Source organism: Alosa pseudoharengus, unplaced genomic scaffold (assembly GCF_046254945.1).
Source record: "Alosa pseudoharengus isolate Yale_2024_CS ecotype anadromous, Long Island Sound unplaced genomic scaffold, YU_APseudo_1.1 YU_APseudo_1.1_scf_4, whole genome shotgun sequence".
NCBI classification, from domain to species: Eukaryota; Metazoa; Chordata; class Actinopteri; order Clupeiformes; family Clupeidae; genus Alosa; species Alosa pseudoharengus.
In genome coordinates, this window is record NW_027468774.1 from 11251670 (window position 1) to 11262989 (window position 11320).

At 44.9% G+C, this 11320-nt stretch overlaps 1 protein-coding gene across 2 annotated transcripts in view; it reads left to right on the plus strand.

Annotated features, from left to right (window-relative positions):
- Positions 1 to 5075: 5075 nt before the first annotated feature.
- Positions 5076 to 11320, plus strand: part of ankfn1a (ankyrin repeat and fibronectin type III domain containing 1a) — a 156645-nt gene continuing 150400 nt past the window's right edge. The window contains exons 1-2 of one of the 2 annotated variants that reach the window (XM_076264819.1): positions 5076 to 5308; positions 6292 to 6416. In XM_076264819.1, the coding sequence (XP_076120934.1) occupies positions 5252 to 5308; positions 6292 to 6416 (182 nt within the window). In that variant the 5' untranslated portion in view covers positions 5076 to 5251. Of the gene's footprint in view, positions 5309 to 5376; positions 5688 to 6291; positions 6417 to 11320 lie in introns of those variants that run through there. The other variant, XM_076264820.1, reaches the window with a different exon arrangement.

Here is an 11320-nt window from a genome sequence, read left to right on the forward strand (position 1 = left end):
GTTTTAATTTTGCCAACTGCACGGCGCGCTGAGGATTTACACAAAAATAAAGTGTAGCACAAGAGATAAAATATCATATTTCATCTGAAATCGCCAGGCTGGGAGTTAGTCACTCTGGAAGTCATGAGAGGGTTGTGTAATTATGTAATTGATGCTTATTGGTGACATAATACAAACAACGTTTGTTGTTTTGTGATGTGAAAGACATGTGACACTGTTGCAACTGCGATAGTACAGTACAGTACCAAAAAGGTTATTTGATGAAATTATTTGCTTTTGTTTTGTTATTTGTTTCCTTCCTTTTCGACCCCCCCCCCCCCCCCCCACACACACACACACACACACACACACACATACACAATCTTTGGGTATGATAGTGGCATCTATCTCTACTTGAAAGTGACAGTATGCAACAATTTGACTATCTCTGAATCATAAATACGTAACTAAAAGTGGGATCATCTTTAAATTGATTTTCATGGTATCTTAATAGGGCTGATCAAAACATGTCACTTTAACTGGTTACCTTGGCTGTGTGTACTGTGCATTTTTGTGGTCCAGGTCAGAGGAATCCCTTCATTAGAGCCACGTTAAACTGTCCAACTGTATTTTTTAAGGTGCTTGTTAGGTTTTTGCATGCTTTTTCAATAGGTATTTTGCTCATTTTTGACCAAAGTATGCATTAAACAGTTTGTTTTTCCTTGGTAGACAGGGCCCCATGTGCTACTCATAAAGATTAATTCATGATGATCATCTCTAGAGAACACTCTTGGAGAGTCAATAGGATGTTTTAATGACGGGCAGCTTTGGTAAGTGTCTTACCTCAGGGAGGCAGTTGTGTGAGGGGGTAATCACAGACCTTTGGCATGCAACTCATTCATTCTCTCTGTTTCATTTACATGCACACACATACACACACTCTCACAAATACACAAACGACACCCCCGCCTCTCTCTCTTACACACACACTCACACGCATACATGCACATACACATACGCAATGACACACACACACTCACACGCATACATGCACATACACATACGCAATGACACACACACTCACACGCATACATGCACATACACATACGCAATGACACACTCACACGCATACATGCACATACACATACGCAATGACACACACACACTCACACGCATACATGCACATACACATACGCAATGACACACACAAACTCACACGCATACATGCACATACACATACGCAATGACACACACACACTCACACACGCACACACAGACAGAGACCGCTTTGCTACTGCGTCTTTTAATAACTCTAAATCCTACACGCAATCAGGGAACTCATGTTGCCACCAGCCTGGCATCCCTGAGAGCAACAATGTTCTTTCTAGAACCACAAAGCAGTTCATTCTGGAACCATGACTCTGGATGATCTCATTCTGGATTGCAGTTCTGGAACTCACTCTCCATGCCATTCCAGAACGTTCAGCCAACTGCTTGCTGCCATGGCTGCACATGATGTGCCGCATTCTCATAATAATCATGAAATGGTCATTTCCCCCCTGCTATGCCGGGTGGGAGATTACTGCTCAGCCCCTGATGCTTTGACAGTAGGCTGGCAAATTGAACGATGGCTTTCCCGTCCTGGGGTGTTGGCAGTCTGCTGGGGGGATAAGCTGACGGCCGTCCTGCCTCTCCGAGGTCACCTTTCTTGCGCACCCGCCCACTGAGCAGGGACCTTCAGACAGATGTTCCACACCAGGGAGATATCACGCACAGCCTTAACCCACCGCATGGCACGCACGCACGTACGCACACTCACAAACACACACCTCTGCCCTCATCAACATCAACCCCACCCTAAGCACAGAAAAAAAAAGACATGCAGTGGTGAAAATGTCCATACACCAGATGTCTGAACTAGACCTTAGAACCTCACTATGCCAACATACACACTCTCATGCATGGTCACACACACACAAACATATAGTCTAATACACACACACATACACACACGCACGCACGCACGCACGCACGCACGCACACACACACACACACATGCCATATAACATACACAATACATCAACACACCCTCACACCCTGTTATGTACAAACACTCACTGATTTATCTAGTATAGATAGATCTACTCATAGTATAGTATAGATCTACTCATTAGTGTGCATCTACAGTAGGGCAGACTAATACTGACCGATGATTGCAGCAGGCAGAAATAGAAGCACACAAAGATCTATATCTATATTTCTATAACTGTTGGAAAATGTATGTGTACATATTGTCTATACACTTCAAGGTGTATACACAAAACAAAAGATACCGGTACATTTTTCTGCATTTCATCCTCTTCCTGATGGTAGCTCCATCTAGTGGTCAATACTTTGCAATAGCAAGTTTCTAAAAATGGAAACAGGGAGTAGTCAAAATAAAGTTGTCAGTAGACTGGCTTAACATCACACAGCACAGTGCAAAAATAGCATAGTATAGAGCGCAGTGAGTCTGGGCCAGATTCAGGCCAGAAGGCTCCCTGTGTTGGCCAGCGTGCCGATGTGTTTACTTCATTCATTGCTTCCACCAAGGACGTCATGTTTTTGTTCAGTTTAGAGAGGTCATTGTGCACATCCCAGGTGCAGGACAAAAAAAAAGCACACTTTTCAAATCTTTCTTTTGATGAAATGACAATGACAAAATAAAACACAAAAAAAGAAAGAATCGAAAAGTGTGCAGACTTTTTTGAGTATTTACTGTCATGCTTCCATTGTCATTTGCTTGTCCGTTTGTCAGTCAGCAGGACTAAGCAAAAACTATGGGCCAAGGGGAAGAGAGAAGAGCCAGTTCAAGTCTGGAGCCGATCCCGATCAACGGACGGGAAAGAATTTTCTGTTTGCTTTCCGTAACATATTAGGTAGGACATATTGGCCTTAGGGGAGGGCTGTGCTTTCAGAATGCCCTTCTAATGAGACCAGTGTTTCCTCTATGTTGATTTGGTAGTGGCGGCCCCCCACGGGGGGGGGGGGGGGGGGGGTTTGGACAGGCCTGCCCCCACTGCTTAAAAAATCCTAGAGGAAACACTGGAGACCCAGAGAAGGAGGGGGAGGGAAGGCAGAGGCTGCTTTATTATTAGATAGATAGATTAGATTAGATAGATACTTTATTGATCCCCAGGGGAAATTCAAGGTCTCAGCAGCATACATACAACACAACCACATTCTTTAACATCAGAAAGAGTAATAAAGTATATAATATAAAAACACAACTAAGCAATAAGGACAGTAGAAGATAAAGAATGCTAAATATACTAAAATACAAAGTATATAACTAACACTTAATGCAATATATAAAAATATACTAAAATACAAATTACAAAAATACAAATTATACTAACTAACACTTAATCTAAGTCATTCTAGAAACAGTATCCACATAGTGGTGATTAATCAATCAGAGGCGCTTGCAATGACTGAGGCAGGGACTGAGCCTGTGATTCTCTGTGCATAGTTAAGATATGGTAAGGTGCTCTAAGGTGCTCTGTGCGAATGAGTGTCATGGTGGTAGTGCAATGGTGATAGTGGTAGTGGTCATGGTGATAGTGCAAATGAGTAAGTCCAGCAGTGCAGAAGTAAAGTAAGGTAAAATCTATATATCTATATATTTAACTATTTAAGAAAATGTATAAGTGTGGCCACAGTTCGGCTGTGGCATAGAGGGGGGGGGGGGGGGGGGGTTATGCATATGTGCTAATGTGCTAATATAGCACGCAAACAGTGAGGCATAAAGACAGTGATACAAGTGGCTAGTGGACAGACAGTACCAAACATGGAGGGGGTGAAGAGGCAGACAGACTATGCAGAGAAGTCTATTTCTCCTCTTCCCTTAAGTGAGGCATTAAACAGTTCAATGGCCCTGGGGACAAATTACTTTCTCAGTCTGTCCGTTGTGCAAGGCAGTGACCGAAGTCTCCAGCTGATCAGGCTCTTCTGCTTAACAATGGTGCTGTGGAGTGGGTGACACTCATTGTCCAAGATGTTGATCAGTTTGTTCAGGGTCCTTTTGTCAGGTAGTGAAGTGATGCACTCCAGTTCAGCTCCCACTACAGAGCCAGCTTTCCTTACCAGCCTGTCAATTCGCCCCGCATCCTTCTTCCTTGTGCTTCCTCCCCAACACACCACTGCATAGAAGAGGACGCTGGCAACAACAGACTGGTAGAACATCCTGAGGAGCTTACTGCACACATTGAAGGACCGCAGCCTCCTCAGGAAGTACAGCCTGCTCTGCCCTTTCTTGTAGAGTGCATCAGTGTTGGCTGACCAGTCCAGTTTATTGTCCAGGTGGAGACCCAGATATTTGTAGGTGCTAACCACCTCCACATTGACCCCATCAATGTGGACTGGTAGCAGAGTGGGCTTAGACCTGCGGAAATCCACCACCATCTCCTTGGTCTTTGACGTGTTAAGTTGAAGATGATTGAGTTTGCACCATTGCACAAAGTCCTCCACCAGGCTCCTGTACTCCTCCTCCTGCCTGTTCCTGATACACCCCACAATTGCATTATTGCTTTTTTATTCGTCTTTATTCAAGGGAAACGGTGGGTCTCATCTGCTGGAGAGTTACCTGTAACCCCAATCTCTCCATCCATGTGATCTCTCTCCCTATCTCTCTCTCGCACAGTATAGGCCTATACACCCTCTGGACGGTTCAGATACTGTAGGTTTTATGCACTGTGATCATATATATTTTCATTGATTATTGTAGTGTTGTCTCTACAAATGACAGATCTGATTTTCACATCAGAATAGCTGCAAATCATTCAACACAATGTGTATAACAATAATATAATAGTCAAACGTCCATAATATCCCAATAACTGAAAAAAAGTATCACCCTTTGTTTGCACAACCCTGGTGCGTTTCATCAAAGGCCCCTCAAGATGCGCCGCACGTCGCCTCGGTTCCTGAGGACGCACTGGAAATATCAACACAAAGATGGGCCGCTTATCTAAATGACTCCCATCTCATCTCACTGCTCAGCAGCAATTTTTGGGGCGGATAGGAGAGACGGTATTTCCTGCTCCCCAAGACACCCCGTTTGAAAGCGAACAACAAGCCTGAATGGAGAGAAGCTGTAAAATGCGCGGACCTCATGCTTCAAAGAGCGATAGTGTGTAACGTAAAGATAGAGAGAGGGAGTTAAAACGCGTTTCCTAACTCTGTTCCGTGCTTGGGACTCTGATGTGATGTCGACGAGGAGTATAATTATGTCATGACCGACAGGGCAGATGTTGGGTCACTTCCTGATGCCGAGAGGGGTTCATATATGGTAAGTTTTTGTGGAAAGTTAAAGTGTTTAATCCACGGTCTCTCCAATCGGGTCCGGGGCTACTTTTCTGGAGAGGAAAGACAAAGACACGTAGCGGGAAGTTCTGTGTCCGGGACAGATGTTTTGGGTTTGGAGCAGCGATTGCAGAGATTCCGTGAGCTCAGTAGCACCGTAAAGAAAGAAAGGCTCTAACGGCTCTATAGGAATCTAACGCAAACTCAGCGGTTACATTACTAATCTCGATTATGACAGTTTGGATAACCCGAGGAATAGCAAACAACGCAAATAATTCGCGCTTCAAACTTTAGATTGACAAAGAATGGATGTGTACAGGCGAGAGGACTGCGTTGTCTGCTGAAAGCACGTTACGACAAGGATGGTAATTATCAATGGATGATTTTTGAAAAACCCGATAAGTAGTTATGAGAGAAAAATCTAATCTTCTTTCATATATGGATAAATACGTTGCATTACTCTCTAAATGTCTCTCGTTACTGTTGTTCTTGTGGGTTTTGTCACCTTGTTTGCTTATGGTAAGCGGGTTCCTTCAGCCCGGTGTTTTTGCGGATCTGTAAGCATAGCGTGGACCGGATGGGCGCATCACCTGTGGCTTTTGTCTATGAAGTTGTTTTGATGAAAACAATGGCCACGTGGAGGCATGATGCCACATCAATGCGCTTGATTGAATCGGGTCCAGGGCGACATCATTAGCCAAACAGATTAGCTTGTTTGCTCAAAGACACCTGTGAAAAATGCCTAGCGTTCCTCTGTGACATGACAAATTGCATTGTTGTACATAGTTCATTGTGTATATTTTGGCTGTGACAAGCCCATTCTTAAAATAAATAAGACTGTAACCTATCTAGTGTAACCCCTACCCCCTCTTGTTTGTGTGTGTGTGTGTGTGCGTACGTGTGTGTGTGCGTACGTGTGTGTACGTGTGTGTGCGTGTGCGTACGTGTTTGTGTGTACGTGTGTGTCAGAGATGGCTCAGGATGTCTTATGAGGCGAACAAGAGTGTTCTACTGGTTCCCCAGGAGTCGCATGTGTCATGTGTGTTTCAGTCGGCTGAGGAGCGAGACGAGATCCCTGGCATGGGCGACGACAGGTAGGCCAACACCCCCCCTCAGACACTTACTCACTAAACAGCAGCTATACGCGTCAATCTTAATCAGTCCACCGAGTAATCAAAGCCTGCGGGGCACAGTCTGTGAGTGAGTGAGTTTTCCATTCTGAACCCAGTCTACTCCCGAGGGAGGGTTTGGTTGGGGCATGTTACCGGCAACTTTGCCAGCACACGCCGCTGAATGCAGCCAGCCGCCTTTTCTCCCCAGCTGAGAGAAAACCACCTCAGCATTTTTTCACTAATGACTGCTATTAATGTCCTGTTACCGCAGATCTAGCTCCCTAGCAGCTCCTGTGGAGGCAGTCAGACAAGCCATCATCGATCACATGGAAACAGTTTGTGTGTGTCAGCTCCCCCTGTGATTCACACGTCTGGTTCAGTCACACTAATGAGCACTGCTTCTAGTTGTAGATGTAATATGGCGAGAATAAGACCGTCCACAAGTCGTTGTACTGGCCACTCCCTCACTGTGAGTGTGAACCTTAATGAGGGACGTTTATACGTCCACTGAATGAGTGCACTTCCTTTCTGGGGGAGCCACACCCTTCTTTCTCATTCTGCGTCTGTTACAGTACAGAGATAACAGCAGCTGCTTATCAGGGCCCGGCGATGTTATCACAGCAGAGGGGCCGTCATTGTTTGCCCAGTAGACAGCAGGACAGAGCTACACTCACAGGGGTCGTTGGGGTCAGAGCATCATTGAAGTCTGCTATCTGGATCGTGGGCCTTTGATGGTGAGATAAGTTAGTGATGATTTATAGTCGCTTATAAACCCAACATCCCTCTCGTTTCTTAATTGCCTATATGCCACACACTTTCTGGAAGGCTTTTCAGCCAGCACAGACATTTCCAATGGACCATCACCTGCGTTGTTTTAGCGTAGGGGCCTACCTATTTACACGGACCCGGTTGGGTGTTGCACCCAAGTTATGCTGTAATGCTGTAGGATTTATGGGTATGACGAAGTCAAATAAAGAGTTGCCCTGTTGGGCACAAACAAGATATTTAGTGTCGGAGTTAACACGAAAGGAGTGGAATATAACAGAAGATGCCGTTACTGATGATCCACTGGAAATACATGAGCTGGCTGAAGAGCCTTCCGTGGCATTATAGTCCATAAGGGAATGGATTCCAGGCCTGGCTTGTCCACTGTATATATAGTACATATGTGTAGTATACTCTTTTGATCCCGTGAGGGAAATTTGGTCTCTAATTTATCCTAATTCGAGTGAAACACACTCAGCACACAGTGAACACACAGTGAGGTGAAGCACACACTAATCCCGGCGCAGTGAGCTGCCTGATACAGCAGTGCTCGGGGAGCAGTGAGGGGTTAGGTGCCTTGCTCAAGGGGCACTTCAGCCGTGCCTACTGGTCGGAGATCGAACCGACAACCCATCCGGTTACAAGCCCGAAGCCCTAACCAGTAGGCCACGACTGTGATGCTGTTCCCACAGGTAAACCTGGTCAGTTTTTGCTCTCTGTGCCTGTGTTGGCCTAAGTATTTTCTGATTTTGCCTGGTTCACTGAATCTTTTAAAATGTTGTTCCTACAGTGATTCACCAGAGGGCTAGACTACAGCGCAAGGTGACGGGGTTGTGTAGCCTACTCAGCTGGAGTGCTGCTGTTGAGCCACTCAAGTCTATAATGTTCACCAGCAAATCAGACTGATGAGCTGGCTGTGAGTAATTTGGGAGTTATAGTCGACAAGCCCATTAATGTGGCAACTCAACAGGGTTGTAAGGAGTCGGAGGGGAAGTGAGGTAGAAAATGGCTGGCTAGATCACTCTACTCTCCTCCAACTGTGTAGCGAGAGTTTGGCTGCATGGAGGCTTTCCTCTATTGTGTGCCTCCTGACACCACAGCCTGGTAAATGGATGGGGACTCTGACAAGAATCACATTGACCAGCGGCAAGTGGCAGATTTCCTATTGTTCGCTATGGTTCAGCAGCGGAACACTTGGAGTGTTACAGTGTTACGCTAGCCTCAAACTATTTGAGCGTTGAACTTGGTACGACTTTCAAAGCGTAACATGAGCGTGTACAGTTCGTGTAACTTAGGAACGAGATAGAACTTCTTTTGAAATATTATGGTCTGAGCGTTGTGTTAGGCTTTGCCGCTGCTGCTTGTGATTCCTGCCTATGAGCCTCAGGTCAGCCCTTTGGTATTAAAGTGTGTGATCTCTCACATTAGTTCACGGCCCTTTTTTCTGAATCTTAGCTGAACTAGAGCTAACAATACAATACCACAGATCTCTAGAGTGTGAGTCTGTGAGATGTGGAGTAAGTCTCTGCCTCTGGCTGATCTATAGACCCTTTCAACAAGGTAAACAAAAACAATGCTTGAACATTCTATTTGGGCCCCAATCTACTTCCTCTGCATTAAGATAACATATGGAATGTTAAAAAGGAAGTCTTGTGGGGCCAACTATGATGCTGATAATGGAACTCTCTTGAAAGGGTCTATATCCCACAGGAAAGAGATGGGTCTTACAAAATAGGGCCGACCACTTCTTCAAAAAGCAATCGCATGCTGTCATACTGTCAGATGAAAACTTGGGTAGCAATTAATACTACAATCGATCGGTACTATTACCATAGGATGAGTGAGCGTGCAGAAGCTCTAAGTGCTAGTCACTGTGTAGCCGAATGAGAAGTGTGAGAGGAAGGAGGAAGAGGGGTGAAGGAGACAAGTGCACGGTAAGGGCATGTTAGGTGTGTTGGGTCGTTAGACGTGTTAGGAGGAGGTGTCCTTGGAAGAGTTGGGTGTTCAGGAGTTTCTTGGAGATAGAGAGGGACACCCCTGCTCTGGCGGCACCTGGCAGGTAGTTCCACCATTGGGGGACCTCAAATGAAAACAGCCTGAATTCACCGGGACCACATTGGTACTTTTCCGCTAGCACACATTGTATACTACACCTGCACTGACAGCTGTGTTAGTTGGGACTGTAAAATATGATGGACAGTGAATGGTCAGTCAACATGGTCAGTCAGTCATGTTAACATTGGCGTGACTTTAACCAAATCTTACCAAGTTTACTGTGTGTTCTGTCTTTAAAAAAGGCCTAAAAAGAGTACCTAGTTTGCAGCGATTAAAATCCTAAAAGACGATCAAACAGGTCATACAAAATGCAGCAGTTAGGGTTCTTGTGAAAACATGGACCACATTACTGCAGTAGTTAAGTCCCTGCACTGGCTTCCAGTAAGTCTCGGAATTGACTTTAAAGCACTACTACTTGTTTATAAGTTACTAAATGGGACAGGACCAATTGATCTATCAGACATAGCAGTACACACCTTACAGACTTCAGATCACAGAAGAAATGTGTTGTTTGTTGTTAAAATCCACTGTCAGAAGTAAAGATGGTTAAGCAGCTTTTAGTTGCTACTAACCTCCAGATGACATCAAAACTGACCAAATGCACTTATTTTTAATCAGATGTACTCTATGTTGATATGTCTTTTTGATTATTCTATTTTATGTTAAAACTATTTTTGAACTTTTAAACTACTGCTCTTTTCTTTTTATGCTTTAATTACTTTTTTTATTTTATATTCCTTGCTTTTGTTTCTGTATAGCACATTGAATTGCCCATGTGTATGACACCACTGTTATATTGCAAAACCTGGCTTGCCTTCATTTTGAAAATAGGGCCGACCAGTTCTTCAAAAAGCAATCGCATGCTGTCATACTGTCCACGTGTTTCTTACGGTCTTTGGTTGAGCACGCCTTCAAACTGAACAACTGAATGTACAACGTACAACTGTGAATGTACAGAGTGGTGTTGGTTGAACATGTTCTTTTCTGTCGTAATAAATGTAAATATCCTGTGCATATCTCCAGAGGGAGAGGCCCTGGGTATGGTCGTTGTGCGTGATGATGAACTTCCTGTTTGTAAACACGAGCAGTGGCATCGTTGACCAGGGCCTCTGATCACCCGTGTCTATAAATGGCAAAGACCACGTTGTGCTCTGTTCTGTGCCCTCCTTAAGGGTGTGTGTGTGCGTGGACAGGGGCCTGTTCTGCTCTGTTCTGTGTGTGTGTGTGTGTGTGTGTGTGTGTGTGTGTGTGTGTGTGTGTGTGTGTATGCTCACGTGCGCATGTGTGTGTGTGTGTGTGTGAGTGGACCATGGTCCTGATCTGTACCCTCCCTGAGGGAAGTAGACTCTCAGACTGCAGTTTCCATGACTCTGTGTGCTTGTATGTGTGTTTGGGTGTGGTTTGTGTGTGTGTATATATGTGTGTGTGTGGCCTGTTGTAATGATGTTTCTTTGTTGTGCGTGCATATGTAGGATTGTTGCATGCCAGTGTCTGATGGATGTTGTTTGCTGCTTGAGTGTTTATTCGTTTTGTGTGAGTGTGTGTGTGTGTGTGTGTGTGTGTGTGTGTGTGTGTGTGTGTGTGTGTGTGTGTGTGTGTGTGTGTGTGTGTGTGTATGTGTGCGTGTGTGTGTGCGTGCTGTTGTAAGGTTATTTCTTTATAAGACTCTGAGGACGACACAGTAGTGTCGAAACGCCAAGTGTTTGTTAGTCAAGAGTTTGTTTGCACTGAAATAAAAGACTGCAAGCTATCAGTGTGCTCCAGCTCGCCCTTTTCATCTTCAAGCTATTTCTTTAGTGTTGGTGCATAATGTAGGGTTATTTGATGCATGTGTGTGTCTGAGAGATGCTGTTGCTGCTTGGGTGTGTATTACTTGGGCGTGTGTGTGTGTGTGTGTGTGTGTGTGTGTGTGTGTGTGTGTGTGTGTGTGTGTGTGTGTGTGTGTGTGTGTGTGTGTGTGTGTGTGTGTGTGTGCGTGCGTGCGTGTGTGTGTGCGCTAGATGATTAGTCATCCTGTATTAGCCTGTGAAGGCCATCTCTGGGGCATCCATAAGGACTATGGTAGT